The following is a 20,078-nucleotide window of genomic DNA, read 5'->3' as shown; positions in this document are numbered from 1 at the left end:
TTCTCTCAAGCCATAGTAAGAAGGAGGGTCCCCGGCACCCCTTGTGGCCCAGCAGGGAGGAGACAGCGGTTGACATGGCTGGAAAGAGGCTGTTTATAGATAGATATCAGCGGTGTCTTGGGGCTCCGGGGATGCGCGGCGAGCGCCTTCCCCCCACTGTCTGTGCGCCCCACTCCCCCTCTTGGACTCCCATCCATCCGTCTTGCTCGGGAGCCTCCAATGGGGGGAGAGGCCAGCTTGTCCACCGGGCGGGGCCAGGGCCAGTCCAGGCGGGGCTCCTGGCAGGAGCGGGCCTCCACTTCTGCAGAGTTCGTGGTCCCCAGAGGGGCGCCGGGTGTCAGATGACCCCCGCCTGCATCTCGCTCTCCACCTTCCTCTTCTGCTTCTCCATCACGGCTTCCAGTTCGGACACTTGCGCTCGGTCCTGGAGGCCCAAGGGCGGCGGATCAGTGCCCGGCCTCTGCCTGCCGGTGCAGGGGGTCCGGGGTGCGATCTCCCGCTCCGGGCTTACCTCCAGCAGCGCGCGCTGCACGGTGAGCTGGCTGAACACCCGCGCGCCCTCCTCGGGGCTCACGGCGCGCAGCTCGTCCTTCTGCAGCGAGAAGAGCTGCGCGCCCGTCAGCACGCCCAGCGCTGCCACGGTCCTGCGCGGGAAGGCGAGGAAGGGGCGTGGTTTGGCCATGCCGGTCGGCCAATCGCGGCGCCCGCCGCTAGCAGCTCAGCCAATCAGGCCGCGCCTGTCTGAGCATCTCGTCCAATCGCAACAGCGTTCTGGACTAGGAGGCGGGGCTTGAAACCCCTCGGCCAACCAAGCCACGCCCTTCTAAGCGGCTCGTCCAGTCGCAACAGCCTTCTGGCTTAGGCGGGGCTTAAGACCCCCGCCAATCACGATACGTCTCTAAGCAGCTCGTCCAATCACAGCAGCGTTCTGGATTAGGAGGCGGGGCTTGAAACCCCTCGGCCAACCAAGCCACGCCCTTCTAAGCGGCTCGTCCAATCGCAACAGCTTCTGGCTTAGGCGGGGCTTAACCCCCTCCGCCAATCACGATACGTCTCTAAGCGGCTCGTCCAATCGCAGCAGCGTTCTGAATTAGAAGGCGGGGCTTGAAGCCCCCTCCGCCAATCACGGCACGCCTACTTAAGCGGTTCATCCTATACAACAGCCTTTTAATTTTCTGGCGTGGGCGGAGCTTGAGCTCCTCCGCCAATCACGACACGCCTACTCTAAAGAGGGCGGGCATTTCTTGGAACCGCCCACGTTCCGGTTCTGAGCCAATCCCGACTGCCCTGCTCGGCCACGCCCCCTATCCGAGCCAATCAGAACGCTCCGCTCTGACAGCTGCCGTCAGGACTCACCCCGAGCTGAAGCCTTTGGCCTGCAGCCACGCGCGGACCTCCGCAGCGTCCGATTGCGGGCTGAGCTGCGGCTCCGGGGCGCGGGGTCCCGGAGCGGCGCGGCTGGGGCCCGAGCGACCCTGGGCCAGACGCGCTTGCAGCTCTTCGTTGATGCTGAACATCTGGCAGAATCTCTCTGCGGGCGGGAAATCCCCAGTGAGCGGATTTAGGGCCTGGGGCGGGGAACCACTCCTGGAGACCCGATGGGATACGGGATGCTGGGGATCAGCCGTGTGCAAGTCCAACAAACAGCCTCCCTGCTGCACAATTGCTCCAGCTCTTTCTGAGCCTCAGTTTCCCTGCTTGGAGCCTAAGGACAGGACTTCTCGGGCCCACTCACCCTTTTCGCTGGGGTCCAGACTGTTGAGACTGTCACAGCTGTCCCAGTGGGGCCGCCCCCCTGCAGGAGCCGAAGCCAGGGCTGGTGGGGGCGGGGGCGTGCAACTGTCCTACGGTGGGAGAAGAGGATGAGTCCCAGCTAGAGACACACCTGAGCCCCGAAACCCGCCCTCTGCCCACCCTTGACTTAGGCAGCACCCAGCACCCACTCTGTCACCCAGAATCTGCACCACTTGTCTGCCAGCACTCACCACGTTGTGGGCAGGGCTTTGGCTGCGGCCTCCTGGGGGTCCTGGATATGGTGCCAGGATATTATAGGGCACGTAACCCTCCTGGCCCTGCGGGTCTCGAACCTTCCACCACTTGCGCTTGTCATCCAGGACCTGGAGGAGGGGAGAGAGGGTCATGGGGGCCCAGTGTCTGTTTGTAGCCAGGGCTGAGCATACTCCAGGCCCCCCAGGCTGCCCCTGGCCTGCCCCCTACCTCCCCCTCTAACCTCCAACACATCTTGATGTTTGACCGACAACTCGCTGCTGTTCCGGGCCTGGAAGTCGTAATTACACAAGACCCACTTCCCAGTGGGCTCCACCGTGGGCTCGGGCTCGGGCTGGGGTTCAGCCTCTGACTCGGGGTCTTGGTGACTGAGGAGAACGGGCAGGGTTGGGGGGTAAGGAGGCAGCCAGGCCATTGCTCTGGCTTCTAGGGTTGGGGTTACACGCATGCAGGGGACAAGGCCGGGCCTGGTTAATACTGTTAGCAGAGATTTAAAACAAGACAGGGAACCGGAGCGATAGCACAGTGGGGAGGGTGTTTGCCTTGCATGTATTTGACCCGGGATGGACCCAGGTTCGATCCCCGGCATCCTGTATGATCCCCTGAGTCTGCCAGGAGAGATTTTTGAGCACAGAGCCAGGAGTAAGCCCCGAGTGTCACTAGGTGTGGCCCCAAAATAAATAAAACAAGACAGGGAGCCAGAGTGATGAGCATAGCGGGGAGGGTGTTTGTTTTGCACATGGCTGACCCGGGTTTGATCTCCATCATCTCATAGGGTCCTCCTAGCTGTCCAGGAGTGATTTCTGAGGGCAGTCAGAAACCCCTGAGCGCTGCTGGGTGTGGTCCAAAAACAAACAAACAAACAAAGAAACAAAATATCAAGGTTTAAGTCTCCTGAGTTCTCCATTATCTATCACCTGAGGATGCTCTTGGGGTTCCCTGCACTCAACAGACTGGCTTGGTCCTGCTCCAAGACAGGCCAGATGGCCCAGCTAGGGACATCTGCAGTTTTCAAGCTCATGGCCACAGTGGAAACAGGAGCTGACACACAGCCAGCAAGGGCCTCGTGTGTGCGGGTCTGAGGACCCTAATATGCCATCAGCTGATTGGGGTTCTGTTAGGCTTGCAGCAGCAATGGGGCCACCGCCCACTTCCTTCCCCTCTTTATCTCACTTAGCAGGAGGGGAAGTGGAGGCAATGCACTGCAAAGGGGTGTGGTTTGAAAAGTGAGTTTGAAAAGCTCAGGGGATTAAAAAACAAAGAGGCGCACTGCACTGAAACAAAGGTCATTCCCTCACCCCGGAATCTCTGATCTCTTTTTTTTTTTTTTTTGGTTTTTGGGCCACACCCGGTAACGCTCAGGGGTTACTCCTGGTTATGCGCTCAGAAGTTGCTCCTGGCTTGGGGGACCATATGGGACACCGGGGGATCGAACCGCTGTCCATCCAAGGCTAGCGCAGGCAAGGCAGGCACCTTACCTTTAGCGCCACCGCCCGGCCCCATCTCTGATCTCTTTGATCTCTTTTGCCGGGCCAGGCTATGGCCCTGAGTTCTGTGCCAGCTTAGAAACTGCTGTTCTCTTCTCTGTAGAAGGCGGTAGGGCCCCCCCCCCCCCAATCTTTCCTGCCCCATATCAAGAATATGGTTTAAGGGCCTTTGCCTGGGATGAGGCCGACCCAGGTTCCATCCTGGCATCCCATAGGGTCCCCCAAGCCTGCCATGAGAGAAGCCTGAGCTCAGAGTCAGGAGTAACCCCTGAGCACAGCCTTGTGTAGCCCCCCCTCAAAAGAATATGGTTAAAAACTGGGGGTGTTAAGCAGAGGGAGCGGGATAGAATTATTCAGGACTAGACAACTGGGGAGAGGTGCAAGACAAAGCGAACAGCATTTTGGCTCAGACCCCTCTCACGCCCTGCAGCCCAGATCAGGCCTACCTTTGCGAGGGAGAGGGGGGGTCTTCAGGACCGCGGCACCCCCTGTTGGGGCCAGCAGCTCCCCGCACGCACGCTGTCCCTGCTGAGACCCTCTGTCCCGGGACCTCCCCCAGGCCCACCCGCCTCATTCCTTCTGCTCTCGTGTCCCTGTGGGGTCCCTCTACTTGCTCTGCTGACCACCCACAGACTGGAGTTGCCCTGACCCCTTCCTCTCCAGGATCTGTACCCCATTATATGGGGCGGCTGTGAACTGGGTGCTTCAGTTCTGTCCTCTCAGATCTCCACCCTCTGGGACTCTAGGCTGAAATGCAGCCTCAAGGATCACCCTAGGGGGGCCAGAGAGATAGCATAGTGGGGAGGGTATTTGCTTTGCACACAGCTAATGATTCCTGGCCTCCTATAGGGTCCCCTAAACCTTACAGGAGTGATTCCTAAGTGCAGAGCCAGGAGTAAGCCCGAGCACCGCTGGGTGTGGCAAAAGTAATTGCTCTAGAATTTTGGGGTGCAGCCCCTTCCCAGCTTTCCTCCACTACCCTAGGGCCCCAGGTCCAGAGCACTAAGCTGAACCTCCTCTTCTAATCCTAATGCCCCGTCTCTAGTCTCTAACCCCTTCCCTCCAATGCCAGGGGGGACCCCGGTTGGGCAGAGAACTTCCTGCATCTGGAAATGCAAACTGCTCTCCGGGGACCCCTCTCCCCTCCCTGCTCCCTAAAACCCTGGAACCCGGCCGGCCACATCCCTCCCTCCCTGCTCCTCCCCCTCTCCCGGCCCCTCCCGCCTCACCACCTCACCCACCTGGGAAGAATGAGGGAACCGGAGGCCGCCGAAGGAAAAAGAGGGGAGAGGGGAAGGATGGGGTCAGCTCCAAGAGCCCCGCAGGACTCGTCCCTCCAGGAGGACCCCATCTGTTCCACCCCTGGCCCAAACTCACCCATTGACAGCGGCATGGTGGGCGCTTTGCTGTAGGACGGGAAAGAGAGAGCAGCTATGAGACAAGGCCAGACCCCAAATTCACAGGTAGGTCCCTGATATTTGGGGGCCAGTTTTCTGCCGCCCCCAAGTCTCAGCCTCACCTGCCGGCGCCGCCGCTCATGCAGAAGCTGTTTCTCCACTGGGTCTTCCCAGGGCCGGCCCTGCGGGTCAGTGGCTGGGGGTTCCCAGCCGCAGTAGAACTCGGGTCTGTATGCGGGGCCTTCCTCAGGGGCAAGCTCCACCCTGCAACCAGGGGAGGGGGGTCAGCTCAGGATCTAGATCCAGGTCCTGACTGAGCTTTTGGCCTTAATTTCACTCTACATTGGCCCCTAATCCTCAGTCTTTTGCTGATGTTATTATTTTTATTTAACACTTTTTTGCATTGCTAGGGATTGAACCTAGGTTCCCAGCAAATACTATTTATGTATTTTTGGGGCCACACCTGGTGGTGCTCAGGGTGTTATCCTGGTTCTCAGAAATCAGAAATCACTCCTGGCTGGCTCAGGGGACCCTATGGGATGCTGGGGATCAAATCTAGGTTGGCCGTATGCAAGGTGAACGCCCTACCTACTGTTCTATTGCTCAGTCCCAGCCAGCAAGTACTTTTTACATTTTATTTTTTACCACACCCAGGGGCGCCAAGTGGGTTACTCCTGGCTCTGCACTCAGGTATCACTCCTGTAGGGATCAGGGCCCATATGGGATGCTGGGGATTGAACCCTTCCTTGCAAGGCAAATGCTGTGTTATTGCTCCAGCCCTTCTGGCAAGCACTTTAGAAGACCCGATGCCAACTATTCAACCTCACCCCGTTCCTGCCTTTGAATTCCTCCCCCTACATCAGGCATTTTTCTAAAGGCACTGATTGCAATCTTGTCTCGGATTCCAAGCCCTGTTTCCTCCTCTCTCCCCTAAATCTAATCTCTGTCTCCCTCTACCCTCTACCTACGCCTGGAAACTCTCAGGCTCCGCAGACAGATCCGCCTCCTTTCCAGTCCTGCGGGTCAAACCTTGACTAACTCCTGCCCATTCAGCACACACCCTGCCTCCCCTTCAGTCTAGGGCCTAGACTCTAGGCTCTGTCCTGGCTCTAACCTCTTTCCTCCAGTCACCCTGGCATCTGTCCCATCTTGTCTTCAGTTTTGGTTTGTTTGTTTTTCTGGGTCCACACCCGGCAATACTCAGGGCCCACTCCTGACTGAGAGCCCAGGAATTCCTACTCCTGCCTGGTGGTGCTCAGGGGATGCCAGAGATGTGTGGGATGTGTGCCAGGGATGTGGGTCGCATGCAAGGCAAGAGCCTGCTGGGCCGTATCTCCGAACCCCACATTCTTCCATTTCTTGGACTAAATCCTCTTACTCCAGTTAACCTTGAACCTTTCAGGCCCATCATCTTTCCTAGCAACTTTGCCCCCATCCAGACTTGGGTCTAAATCATACCTTGGCTGTGGCCCCGCCCACCAGAACGCCACGCCCCCACTTGGTTACGCCTATCAAATGCCAGGATCCTGATCTGGCCCCGCCCACCACCAACACATCTGCACTGGTCCTGCCCACCAGAAAAATCACATCTGTACTAGCCACCTCTACCAAACAACACGCCCCTATTTGATCCCACCTATCACATGCTAGGCTCCTGGCCTCGCCACGCCCACAAAAAAAACACATTTGCATTGGCCACGCCCATCAGATGACCACCAACAAAGCACATCTGTGTTGGCCACGCCCACACAACAAACGCCCCTATTTGGTCCCACCTATCAAATGCTAGGCTCCGGAGCTGGCCACGCCCACCAAGAAAATATTTGCATTGGCCCCACCCATCAGATGTTACCCTGGAAACGCCCCGCCAAACACCACGCCCCTGCCTGGCCCCGCCCACCGGCATCCACCAGCTGGCTTGACCCCGCCCACCAACACCATGGCCCGGCATGACCACGCCCACAGCACGACACGCCCTTGTCTGGCCCCGCCCACCAAGCTGTAGACGTTGCACGGCTATGCAGTCAAACAGCGCGTGCGCGAACTGGCCCCGCCCACCAGCACCGCAGGCCCCGCCCCAGCCGAGCGCTTGCTTTACCCCGGGCGGGTCCACGCGTCTCCCAGCGAGGTCCAGAGCGCCTCCTCGCGCGGGGTGACGTTCTCCCGCAGCAGCGTCACGGCCTCGGCGGTCAGGTGGGGGCGCCGCACGCCGCTCGCGAACTGGGGGCCTCCCGACGTGTCCACGATCTGCCGGGGGAGCGGGAGGGAGGGAGGGAGGGACCAGGTCAGATCGGACCAGACCCCTGGGGTAGCAGCCCCGGGCGGGCATCGTCCCGGGCGCGGGTCCTCACCATCTGCAGAGGTCCGAACAAGAAGTGCAGCAGCTCCGGGGAGGACGGGTTGGCGATGTTGCGGCGCAGCCGGGCCTGCGAGCGGGGAGGGCGGGCGGCGGGTGGGTGAGCCGTGCGGGGTGGGGGCGGCCAGGCTCCCCCGACCCCGGCCCCGGCCCCGACGCCCCGCGCTCACCAGCAGGCTGAAGGCGTACTTGATCTTCTGGAGCACGTCGGTGTACTCGGCCTCCGAGGGCGGCTTGGCCCGCAGCGTCAGGAGACCCTCTAGGGAGGAGACAGGAGGCGGTGCTGGGCCTTCCCGGGGACAGGCGCGGGGAGGGAACCCCCGCTGCCGATCGCATCCTCCCAGGCGCCGCTCCCGCTGCCGGCCCCGCTCGCTCACCCCCGGCGGTGCGGCGACGCGTCCTGCGGCCACGCTCCCGGTGCTCCAGCACGCGCGCCGCCTCCGCGGACTTCTGCAGCCTCGACACGAAGTTCTCCACGTCGTCGAACACGTGGTTGAGGATGTCCTGGGGGACGGGGCGGGGCGGGGCGGGCGGGCAAGACCCCTTAGCCCGCAGCCCGCGCACCTGGGAGCCTGCAAGCCCGCTCGCCTAGAGAAGGCCGGGCCCACCGGGTCGACCCCCGCGCCGGGAACCGGCCCCGCCCCCAGGACCATGACCACGCCCACGAAGGAGCCTGGCTTTCAAAATGCCCCATCAGGAGTCCAGCACGTCCCAACAGACTCCGCCCAGAAGATGGCCACGCCCCCTATAGACTCCACCCGGAAGTCTGATGTGCTCCTAATAGGACTCCTAGAAGTCTAGCCACGCCCACGAAAGCTCCACCCAGAAGCCTGACCACGCCCCCAATCGACTCCACCCGGAAGTCTCACTGTGCTAATAGGACACCTAGAAGTCTAGCCACGCCCACGAAGGCTCCACCCAGAAGCATGACCACGCCCCCAAGGACTCCACCCGGAAGTCTGACCATGCTTTAAACGGGACACCCAGAGGTCTAGCCCCGCCCACAAATTCCACCCGTAAGACTGACCACGCCCCTAGATCAGCCCCGCCCACAAGAAGCCCCGCCCACTCACTCACCACGTCCCGTTCCGCCTGCAGCCCCGCCAGCTCCGGGCCCCGCGGGCCGGGGGACACCGGGTTCGAGGCCCGGTCGCCGCCGGGAGCCCCCCGCGCCTCGTCCGCCTCGGGGATGGGGTCCACCTGGGGCCGCTCGCGCCCGCCCGCGCCGGTGCCCGGCCCCGCGGTGCTGATGACGGCGCGGACGGACGGGCGGCGCTGCAGGGGCGGCGATGGGGCGGCGGCCGACGGGCGGCGCTGCAGCTCCTCGCGGGTGGCCCTGCGAGGGGGGAGCGGAGGCGACTGAGACCCCTTCCTAAGGCGCGGGGAACCCGGCCCGCCCGCCGCTCCTCCTCACCTGAGCGCCGCCGCCCTGCGCTCCCCGCGGCCCGAGCGGTAGCTGTGCAGCGCGCCCTGGATGTCCTCCCGGATCAGCTCCGCCTGCCGGTGCGCACGCTCGGGTTGGTCCTGGGACCCGGGCCCGGCCCCGACGGCCCGCCTCGCCCGATCCGGGCCCGCACCCGGAGGTTCCTCCGGGCTCTAGGCCCTGTCCATTCTGAGTGCTCCCCCAGACCCTGTCTCCGTTTCTTGGGGTGTCCCACCCAGCGGCGCTCGGGAGTGCCTCCGGGTTCTGCGCTCAGGAATCGCTCCTGGCGGGCCCGGGAGACCCTCTGGGATGCCGGGCGTCGAACCTGGATCCCCGCGTGCAAGGCGAACGCCCGCCCCGCCTGCTGTCCCTCCAGCCCCGGGCTCTCGATTTGGGGCTCAAACTGCCTTCCACCCTTCCAGGAAAGTCGGTCCAGGCCCTGACCCGGTACACGCGACCACGTAGCGCCACCAGGGGGCGTGACCACGCAAACTACGCCCTTATAGGCGTGGCTATGTAAATCTCCCCTTAGAGGAGCAGCAGCGTACCCACGCCCTTGTGGACGTGGCCACGCAGCACATTCGTACAGGATCATTTGCATAACTCCGCCCTGCCAAGCGTGGCCACGTAACCCCGCCTTTCCCTTAGAGGAGCAGTAGCTTAGCCCCGCCCTTGTAGGCGTGGCCACGCAAACATTCTTACAGGTGGGTCATTCGCATGACTCCGCCCTTGGAGGCGTGGTCACGCAACCCCACTCTCAGCGGAGCAGTCTCGTAAACTCCGCCCAGAGGCGTGACCATATAACCACGTACCTATGGGCGTGACCACACAAAACCGCCCCCTATGGGCGTGTTTGCGTAACCCCGCCCGTGGGCGTGACCACAGACCACGCCCCGTGACCACGCCCACCCTTTTGACAGGTCCCCGCGGCTCACCCCGAGGCTCCGGCTCTGGAAGAAGTGCACGTCGGGCTGAGCGCGCTCGGGCTCCTGGCACACCAGCAGCAGCAGCGCGCGGGCCCGGCCCGGCGGCAGCACCGCGTCGCAGCGCACGATGGCGCTCAGCGGGAACGACTCCAGCTCCTCCTGCGGAAGACAGGGTCCGGCTGTCACCCCGCGCCCCGCATCGCGGGCGGCCCCGAGGCCCACACTCGCACCCGAGCCACAGGACAGCGGGGACCACCTTGGCCTGGCCCTGCTCCGCCCCAGGCGTCCCATGATCCCGGAGCACTGAGCCAGGAGTAAAGACTCCTGAGCACTGTCGGGTGTGGCCCCCAAGCGAACAAAGCAAGCAACCACAAAGGCCCACATGGACGGGACTCCCCCTCAAACCTCCCAGAGGGTGCCCGGGGACCAGGCTACACCCCAACCTTGGAGACGGGGTCCAGCAGCGTCACGTGGTCCGGGGACACTCGCAGCAGCATGTCCTGCACCCAGACGCGGCCCTGGCTGTCCATCACCGCCAGCTTCCTGGAGGCGTCCTCCACCGTGTGCACGCCGTCCTCCTCCCCCAGGCAGAAGGTCACCAGGTGCTGGCAGGGCGCGGGGAAGGCAAGGTCAGGAGGAGGACCCCCAGTTGAAGACACCCCGTCCAGCAAGCCGGCCCTGCTCACCACCACTTCCTCCCTGGGGGATTTTTTTCCTCCACTTGATCAGGCACATGAAGGTTTCCCACCAGATTGCAGGCTCCTGTGGGCCTGGTCTGACCCCCACCGCACCCCCTATCGTCCACTGTCCAGCCCCAGAGTCTGAGGCTGCCTTCCCCCAGACTCACGTTGACTGGGTACTGGGAGACGTCGGCCATCACCACGGTGGAGTAGCGCTTCCTCTGCTCTGGGGGTCAGGAGGACAATTGGGCATGAGGGCCTGGCCCTGCCGCCTCCCTCAGACCATGAGTCCAGAAACCCCACTCCTGGCCTCCTCCCTCAGTCCCAGGGGTCCAGCCCCCAGGCCTCCTCCCTCAGATGCGAGTTTTTCTCACACAGGGTTTCTTTGCTCCCCCAGACTCACCATAGATGGACTTGGCGCTTGGCTTGGGGGCAGCTTCCGGGCTGTGGAGGGAAGAGTTGGGGGGCTCTGGGGACTGGGCAGAATGGGGCATTTGGGGGGATCCCCACTGTCCTCACACCTGGCTTTGGGCCCTTGCCAATGGCTCCTTGCCTTAAGCAACCTTCCCCTCTCCTGCTGTAGCTGCCCTTTCTGTGGGTTTGGGTTTTGTTTTGGGGCCACACCCTGCGGCACTCAGGGGTTCCTCTTGGCTCTGTGCTCAGGAATCGCTCCTGGCAGACTCACTCAGGGGACCCTATGAGAGGCCGGGATTCGAACCACAGTTGGCCCCGTGTAAGGTAAATATCCTCTCTGCTGTGCTATCACTCTGGCCCCAGCTTCCCCTTCTGAAAGTTGGGGTTCACCCCTTGAAGCAGGGCCCACTGCATAAACAGGAGCACCTGAAGCAGCCTAAGCACGGCTCTACTTAGAAGTTTTCAGCATTCAGGGACCCCTTCGTAGAAGAGTTCCCAGCTCTGTCCTTCCTTCCTTCCTTCCTTCCTTCCTTCCTTCCTTCCTTCCTTCCTTCCTTCCTTCCTTCCTTCCTTCCTTCCTTCCTTCCTTCCTTCCTTCCTTCCTTCCTTCCTTCCTTCCTTCCTTCCTTCCTTCCTTCCTTCCTTCCTTCCTTCCTTCCTTCTTTCCTTCTCCTGGCCTTGGGGGCGAGGACTCAACTATCCATTAGACACACTCTCCTCTCTCTCTGGGGAAGGAGCACCCCCTGCCGAGTCCCTGCCATCCCTCTCTCCCCTCCCTGCTGTCAGCCACACAGCCCTGCCCCCCCATGCTTTCTCAGTGTCACTGTGGCTGTCCCCGCTCCGTGCTCAGGAGATGCTCCCAGCTGTGCTCGGGGACCCCGCAGTGCTGCGACAGCAGGTGCTGTCAACCCCACCACGCCCCCCGTTTCACCTTGTTTCACCTTCTTGTTTCACCTTCTCTGGGCCCCCAGCCCGGCTTCTAATCTGAGTCAGTGTTGAGGGAAAAAAAGTGGGGTGAGGCAGCTCCTCCCTCACTGGGTTCTGGTTCTCTGTCGAGTCCTGTGTCTGGCCTCCCAGTACTCAGAGCCACCCCGAATCAGAGGAAGGAGCAGGGGACCAGCCACTACGAGTGTGGGGCCGCCCTGAAGTGGGGAGGTAAGACAGGTACTTACCCTGTGGGGGTGCCCATGCTTGGGGTACTCATGGTGCCGAGAGGGGCGCTCAGAGACTGTAGGTGTCCTGGAGGCCAGAGAAGGGAAGGAAGGGCCTGAGTTGGTTTGCGCCACTCTCCAAGCCTCCTCCTTCAGACCCAGGAATCTCCAATGCCTCCTCCCTTAGACTTGAGTCTCCCAAACCCTTTTCCCTCAGACCCTGGGGCTTCTCTATCCCCTCTTTCTTCAGATCTGGGGGTACCTCAGGCTCTCCTTTCTCAGGTCAGAGAAGTTGAGGCCTCCACCTCCTGCCTCAAACCCAGGATCAGTCCCCCCAGGCCCATCTCGTGTAGGAATCCAGGCCCCCACCTCCTCCCTCTGACCCCCCATCTTGCTGCTAGCTCCCTCTCCCCCATTTGTCTCCCTGCTCAGGGCCCAGGAGCCTCCTTACCTGCTCTGGGTCAGGCCTGGGGTTCGGGTTCAGAACTCCTGGTTCCGTGAGAGCCAAGAGGAGACACCCGGGCTTCTGACGGGCACCTCAGCCGGCCCCGATGGAGTTTAGGGGCCCTTGCGCTGCTGCTTGGGGCGCGGCGACTGTGGCTCTGCCCTGCTGAGCTCGCGCCCCACCTTCTCTCCTCCTCCCGCCCGCCCTCCGCATACCTGAGGGCTCACCTGGCCCGGGCGGGGCTGGCAGGGACCCAGCCGAGGGGGCAGACCCGCTGCCCCCCGGGCCCCCACGCAGGACTGGCACGGCTGGGGTGCCTGGGTCCCCACCCTTAGGCGCCCCCACCCGCCCAGAAGCTGAAGGTTTGGTTTTCTGTCAAAGAGGAGGGACCTGCCCTCTGGGGTGCCAGGCGCTTGGTCTATTCTGTGCATCCCTGGGCTCCCATTTCACCCCTTGGGCACGCACCCCTTCTCCCCACCCCCATGTCCTCCTGACCCTGCGCTCAGAAACGGCTCCTGGCAGGGCTCAGGGGGACCATATGGGATGAGGAGGAGATGGAACCCCAGTTGTCAGCCAAGTGCCAGGCAAACGACCTCTCTGCCGGCTGGGCTATGGCTCTCAGGCCCCTCCGCCCATGCAGATGTGGATTCAAAAAATGGTTTTTGCATTTTCTTCCTTTTTGGTTTTTGGGCCACACTCAGTGGCACTCAGGGCTCACTCCTGGCTCTGAGCTCCAGAATCACTTCTGGCAGGCTTGGGGATAAAACCCAGCTCTGTCCCGGTCAACCGAGTGCAAGGTGGGCCCTATTTGCTTTTATAGGATGAAACACTTTATTATTATTATTATTATTATTGTTATTTTGGTTTTGGGACCACACCCAATGCCCCTCAGGGGCTACTCCGGGTCTGTGCTCAGGAATCCCTCTTGGCGGTGCTCGAGAGACCCCAGATGCTGGAGATCGAACCCAGGCTGGCTACATACAAGGCAGAAACCTGGCCATCTCTTTGGTTCCTTTCTGTTTTGTTTTGGGGCCACACCTAGCTGGGCTCAGGGTTTCCTCCTGGCTCTGCACTCAAAAATCACTCCTGGCAGCTATTTCTGAGCAGACAGCCAGGAGTAACCCTGAGCATCGCCGGGTGTGGCCCAAAAACCAAAAACCAAAAAAAAAAAAAAAAAAAAAAAATCACTCCTGGCAGGCTGGGGGGACCATATGGGATGCAGGGAATCGAACCAGGGTGGTTTTTGCATCGTTTAAGGCCACAACCAGCCAGACTCTGGGCTACTTCTGGCTCAGTGCTCACGGTTACTCCTGGCAATGTTTGGGGGGCCCTGTGTGATTGGGGAGTTGACACCTTCACCCCAGTACTCTGGCTCCACCCAGCCGGTGCCCCCGTGACCTGATTGGCCACCAGGCCGGGAAGAGGGACCAGGCGGGCCTGGGGCATGAGCAAGGACTTAGCCATGGTGCTGCTTGTGCAAACTTGAGTCCGCATGCATCTCTGCATCCTTTCAAGTGCCTTTGATTTCCCCAGTCTCCCCACTTTACATATGGGGAAACTGAGGCAGGCACCAACGGCAGCATCAGCGCCTTCCCTCCGGCTGTGCATCTCTAAGGGAATGTCTTAACCTCTCTGGACCTCAGACTGAGAGGTTCCACCAAGGTGGAAGGAGCACTCAGCTTGGGACCTGAGGGTCTGACCCCGAGGGAGCTGGGGGAAAACTAGGGAGAAGCTGGTCTCCCCACATGGTCCCCCCAGGGTGGACACAGAGTTCACTGCAGAGTGGTCACACCAGGCAGGCTTCTTGGAGGAGGAAGGGAGGCAGGTGGAACCTGACCGGCCAGTTCTGCAGCCCAAGGTGGCCTTGAGGAGAGGAGGGAGGAGTGTCAATCTGGGAAGGTCCTCTGTGTTTCTGGGGAGTTAGTTGGGCTCTTGGGGGGCACCGCGGGGAGAGGGTCCCACAGATCTGTTGTGTCCCGGAGCATCCCTGATGGGCCTTCAAGGCTGGTCCCTCTCTGGTGGGCCCGTGGGAGAGGGGGAGGCAGGGCCCCAGAGCAGTGACTGGGACACGCAGGCACCCCGGCACCCGGTGGGGAGGGTGGACCCCGACTCTCTGCAGGTGGAGGACGCACCTCAGATGGCAGTGGACCACCCCCTGGGGGTGAGGGAGAGAGAGAAGGTGAGCTTGCCGGGTCTGTCCTGCAAGGTCAAAAATTGTCTTGGGGGGCAGCACAGTCGGGAGGAGCTGGCTTTGCACGTGGCTGAGCCCCGTTTCATCCTCAGCACCCCATAGGGCCCACTGTCCCCAAAGAGCCCTGCCAGGAGTGATCCCTGAGCACACAGCTAGGAGTCAGCCCTGAGCATCATCCAGGCGACACTCGCCCTCTTGAACAAATAAAACGAAAGATTTGCCAAATGAAACCCAGTGGGGCAGTTTCTTCTTTCTTGGGGCTCAGGCCAAAAAGGCAGCCCAGGGCTTGGGGAGGAGGGCTGGGTGCCTGGGTCTGATGGAGGAGGTTTGTGGTCTGTGGGAGCAGGGGATGGGGGTGGGGCTCTCTCCTCTAAGGGAGGAGAGATTGGGGTGTCTTGTTCCTGTATCTGAGGGGAGAGGCTGGGGGGAATCTGGACTTCTGGGTCTGAGGGAGGAGGCTGGGGGGGGGGGGGCGTCTGGCTACTGGTCTGAGGGACCTGCCCTCTGCAGCTCACGGGGAGCCAGACGAAAACCCGAAACCTGAGCCTCCACCCCAGATTCAGGGCTCGGCCTCCTTCCTCCTTCCTTCCCAGGGCAGCCGCAAGGTGCCACCGCCCTCGCCCTCTCGCCAACCTTCAAGTGGGTTCCACATACCAGCCGTTCCACAGCCTGCTTCGGGACTGGCCGGAGCCCCACAGTCGCTGCCCGCTGACACCACCTCTGGCGAACCTGGCCCCCCACCCCCAGCCTTGTCATTGGGGACACTGCTGGCTTTGGGGTTCTCAGGCACCCAACAGATGACACTGGGGTGAGGGTCCAAACCCCACATTGTAGTACCACACTCACCCCATTTTCACGGCTCTCTCCTCCCAGTGTCAGGCTTGTGGGAACCCCTGGGGCCAGAAGGGAGGGGCAGGTGCCTGGGAAGGCGGAGGCAGAGCTGGTCCCTGGGGAAGGGGTGCCAGGGAGGGCCAAAGGGCCAGGGTTAAGTGTCCCTCAGGCATCTTTACTGTGACTTTAATCAAAGCTCCCGTGGCCTACCCGTTAACCCCGAAAAGAGAGACCGATACAGGCTCCAATCCACAATTCTCATGGGTGCTTTGTTTTGTTTTTGTTTGGTTTTGGGCCATACCTGTCAGTGCACAGGACTTTCTGTTGGTTCTGTGTTCAGAACTCACTCCTGGCAGGCTCGGGAACCCTATGGGATGCTGGGACTTGAACCCTGGTTGGCCACGTACAAGGCAAATGCCCTTCCTGCTGGGCTATTGCTCTGGCCCGGGAGGGGCAAGTGTGTCGGTGGGGGTGGCACGGTGTCCCCATGTGTCTCCGGAGCAGGTATACTGAGGTGTGGGGGGCAGTCCTAGAAGCAAGCCTCCCTGGTGCTGGAGGGGGGGTTCTGAAGGGTGAATAGGAGTTCACCAAGAACGAGGGAGGAGGGTGTTGCAGTCATGAGTAATGTTCAAGCCCCGGGCTGATGCGGCAGAGCCCACTGTGTGCAGGCACGTGCTGACAACAGGGAGAGCCCAGTTCCCTGACCTGTGCCCGTGACACCCCTTGGGTGTGGTGGGGGCACCCCGAAATCAGCAGACACACAACAGGTGAGTAAGACACCAGACACTGAGGAGGAGCTGATGGCTGGCAGGGAGAGAACCGGGGTGGGCGGGTCCCCCACGGCCTCTGGAAGGTGGTGGGTGACCTGAATCTTGGAGAGCCCGGAGTGCAGAGAGGGGTTCTGGGGGAAGTGCGGGGTGAAGGCTACAGGGGTGGCCCCAAAGTGGGGGTGCAGAGTGTTCTGAGCCGGTGGTCACTGTGCCTTGGTGGACCCCAGGCTGTGAGAAAACCCAGTGGGTGTCCCCAAGAGGGGTGTATGCCCAGGAAAGGGCCTGCTGTGGGGCTATGACAGTTGGACCCTGGCTGGCTTGAGTGAGTCTGGAGCTGGAGAAACAGTCCAGACGGGGAGGTGCTCGTCCAGTATGCGGCAGGCCTGGGCTTAGATTCGGGAACATATGGGGCCCACTGAGTCCTGCCAGGAGTGAGCCTGGAGCGCAGAACCAGGGGTAAGTCCTGAGTAAAAAGCCTGGAGTGATCCCAGAGCACGGAGTCAGATGTCAGCCCTGAGCACAGAGCCAGGGGGTGAATCCCGGACATAGCCGGGAGTTAGCCTGAGCAGAGCGTCAGGAGTGAGCTCTGAGCACTGAGCCAGGAGTCAGTCCTGAGGACAGGGTCAGGTGTTAGTCCTGAGCACAGAGCCTGGAGCAGGCCCGAGTGCCACTGGGTGTGGCCCCAAACCCAAACCAAACCAATAATGAAACAAACAAACAAACAAACAAACAAAAAAACCCAAAAAAACTAATGAACAAATAAATGAAGGTGGAGACTCTCCAGCTGGCAATGCCCTTGCCTGGCAAGTTCCCACCCCAGGTTCGATCTCCAGCTTCCCAGAGGGTCCCCAGCACTGCCAGGAATGATTCCAGAGTGCAGAACCCTCAGCACCCCAGGGTGTGCCCCCCAGCAATGAACAAAACCAACCAACCAACGAAACAGAAAGAAATCTTAGCTCTGGGCTGCGGAGCGGGAGGGGAGGGTTGGCACCGAGACAGAGGCCAAGGCCCACGGGATTCCTGAGAGCAACCCGAGAAAGGCTGCCTCGGGGTGGCCTCCTCGGCCCACGGGGTAGTGGGAACGCCCAGGGTGTGTGTGGGAATGAAGTGGGACGGTCCCTGGAAGCACCTCGCTGAACAACTGAGGTGGCGGTGGTGGCAGCCGGCAACATGCGAGTATTTTCTAGCAATTTCCATGGGGGGTGGTGGGCCCTGTCCACCACATCACTGCCCTGTCCATGAGCCACACACCATGCCGGCTGCTTGCTTGGGGGGGCTCTGCTGTGTGATCCCTATATCCGTTTCCCCAGGAGCTTTCCCATTTCATCTGCAGCATCATTTTGGGGGGGGGTCACTTTTTTTTGGTTTCTGGGCCACACCGGTGGCACTCAGGGGTTCCTCCTCGCTTTGCGCTCAGAAGTCGCTCCTGACAGGCTCTGGAGACCATATGGAATGCCGGGGATTGAACCTGGGTTAGTCCTGGGTCGGCTGTGTGCAAGGCAAATGCCCTACTGCTGTTCTATCTCTCTGGCCTTGGGGGCCACACTTAACAGTGCGCAGGGGATCCTGTGCAGTGCTAGGAATTGAACTGGAGTTGGGCCATGTGCAAAGGAAGTAGTTTCCCCTGGACTCACTCCCTGGCCATGAGATCTTTCTCTTAGAGGGTTTGAGAACAAGGTGCTTATTTTGGTTTTTCATTTCAGGGCCACACCTGGTGGTGCTCAGGGCTCATTCCTGGCTCTGCACTCAGATCACTCCTTGTAGGTTCAGGGTACCAGATGCAATGCCGGGGTCTGTTGTGTGCAAGGCAAGTGCCCTCACCGCCATGCTATCGCTCTGGCCCTGACCTGGGTGTCTGCTGATGACAGATGCAGATGGAAAGGGACAGTTTCCTGTCACCAGCCTTTTCCAGGGGCACCCGGTCCTCAGCACCATCCTCCCTGGGTTCTGGGGCCACGAAGACAAGCATGGGTGGGAGGCTGGGGCCCAAACGCCTGCTGCGTCTGCTCACCTGCCTCTCTTGGCTTCTGTTTCGTCACATCTCTGCCAACCTGGGTGTGATCCTGTCTGCCCTGCCAATCTGATAGTGGAGGAAGAACAATACAGGGTCTTTAGCCTCGTTTAAAAAAGTTTTTTCTTTTTTTTTTTTTTTTTTTTGGTTTTTGGGCCACACCCGGTAACGCTCAGGGGTTACTCCTGGCTATGCGCTCAGAAGTTGCTCCTGGCTTGGGGGACCATATGGGACACCGGGGGATCGAACCGCGTTCCGTCCAAGGCTAGCGAAGGCAAGGCAGGCACCTTACCTTTAGCGCCACCGCCCGGCCCCGGCTCGTTTAAAAAAGTTTTAAGCCACAGCCGGTGGTGCCCCTGCGCTCAGGAATCACTCCTGGCACCTTATGGGGGACCCCTTGGAATGCCTATAGGGTCCCCCAGGGAGTCAAACCAGGTTAGTTGTCTGCAAGGCAAAAACCCTCCCTGCTGGACTATGGCTCCAGCCTGGTCCTCATTTTTTTATTTTTTATTTTTTTGAGTCACACCTGGCAGTACTCAGTGGCAACTCCTGGCTCTGCACTCAGAAATTACTCCTGACAGGCTTGGGGGTCTCTATGGCATGCCAGGGATCAAACCCAGGATCCCCAGATTGGCTACTTGTAAGGCAAGCACCTTCCCTGCTGTGCTATGGCTCCGGCTCCTATTTGTCATTTATCTTAATGAAATCATGTGTTTGTTAACTTTTTCCTTCGCAAAAGGCCCCCTGTCCTTGGCTTGTGCTTCTCCATGCTGGTTGGGAAGAAGAAAAAAATCCTTTCTTTTATTTTTCCTTATCTTTCCTTTTTTGGGGGGGGGGCATACCTGGCACTTCTCAGGGGTTACTCCTGGCTCTGTGCTCAGAATTTGCTCCTGTCAGGCCTGGGAAACCATATGGGATGCTGGGATTCAAACCTGGGGTCCAACCCGGATTGGTCGGGTGCCAGGCAAACACCCTACTGCTGTGCTATCTCTCCAGCTCCTAATCTTTTCTTTTCTTTTCTTTTTTCTATTTTGGTTTTTGGGTCACACCCGGCAGCGCTCAGGGGTTCCTCCTGGCTCTACGCTCAGAAATTGCTCCTGGCAGGCTCGGGGGACCCTATGAGATGCGGGGATTCGAACCACCGTCCTTCTGCATGCAAGGCAAATGCCCTGCCTCCATGCTATGTGTCTGACCCTTCTATTTTTTGGGGGGGATGTGTGGCACATTTGGCAGTGCTCAGGGCTTAGTCCTGGCTCTGTGCTCAGTCAGGGCTCACTGTTGGTGGAGCTCAGGGGACTTACAAAGGATGTTGAGATCAAACCTGGACCATGTATGCCTAAAGCCAGCACTTTATTCGCAGTACTATTTCTAAGGTCTCTTACTGATTTTGAAGAGCTCTTCAACATATTGAGGACATGACAGAACAGGAAGTGGACCTTTGTTTGTTCTTCCTTTGTTTTGGAGCCACACCCGGCGATGCTCAGGCATTGCTCCTGGCTCTTTGTTCAGGGATCACTTTTGGTCGGGGTTGGGGGACACATATGGGGTGCCAGGGATTGCTCATGAGCGAGTCGTATGTAAAGCAAACACCCTCCTCTTGACTGTGCTCTTTCTCCAGCCTCAGAGGAAGCCAACTTTGAGAGCAGTTTGAATGTTGTTGCTTGGAGTATACCAGGGATCTTCAAACTTTTTAAAGTGGGGGCCGGATTACGGTCCCTTAGAGAGCTGGAGGGCCGGACTATATGAGCTACTAATTCCTACTCACACAGCACATATCTTATATAAATAAAATGAAAACCATTTATAAATAAACAGATCACGCACCAGTATTTCAATGGGAACTGTGGGCCTGCTTTTGGCTAAAGAGATGGTCAATGTCTGGTTCCATATTTGTCACTGCCAGTCATAACAAGTGATGCTTGATCTGGTTGGAGATTGCAGATGTTTCATTATTGAAAAAGTCTGTTCACAGGCATAAGTGCTACCAAA

The 20,078-nt window shown here is 60.0% G+C and overlaps 1 protein-coding gene across 1 annotated transcript; it reads right to left on the bottom strand.

Annotated features, from left to right (window-relative positions):
• Positions 1-194: 194 nt before the first annotated feature.
• Positions 195-13,750, bottom strand: EPS8L1 (EPS8 like 1). The gene is made up of 21 exons (XM_049787644.1): positions 13,685-13,750; positions 12,514-12,658; positions 11,863-11,929; positions 10,680-10,720; positions 10,444-10,502; positions 10,040-10,201; positions 9,606-9,755; positions 8,662-8,744; positions 8,325-8,583; positions 7,625-7,751; positions 7,418-7,506; positions 7,243-7,317; positions 6,990-7,138; positions 5,014-5,155; positions 4,872-4,900; positions 2,231-2,375; positions 1,989-2,117; positions 1,736-1,844; positions 1,357-1,531; positions 512-644; positions 195-424 (listed from the first exon to the last, which is right to left on the bottom strand). The coding sequence occupies exons 1-21, from the start codon at positions 13,748-13,750 to the stop codon at positions 338-340; spliced, it is 2,421 nt and encodes an 806-aa protein (XP_049643601.1). The 3' UTR covers positions 195-337.
• Positions 13,751-20,078: the final 6,328 nt, after the last annotated feature.

This window comes from Suncus etruscus, chromosome 14 (assembly GCF_024139225.1).
Source record: "Suncus etruscus isolate mSunEtr1 chromosome 14, mSunEtr1.pri.cur, whole genome shotgun sequence".
Taxonomy (NCBI): domain Eukaryota; kingdom Metazoa; phylum Chordata; class Mammalia; order Eulipotyphla; family Soricidae; genus Suncus; species Suncus etruscus.
Note: the sequence above shows the minus strand (reverse complement) of the source record. Positions and strands in the feature narration are given on the sequence as shown.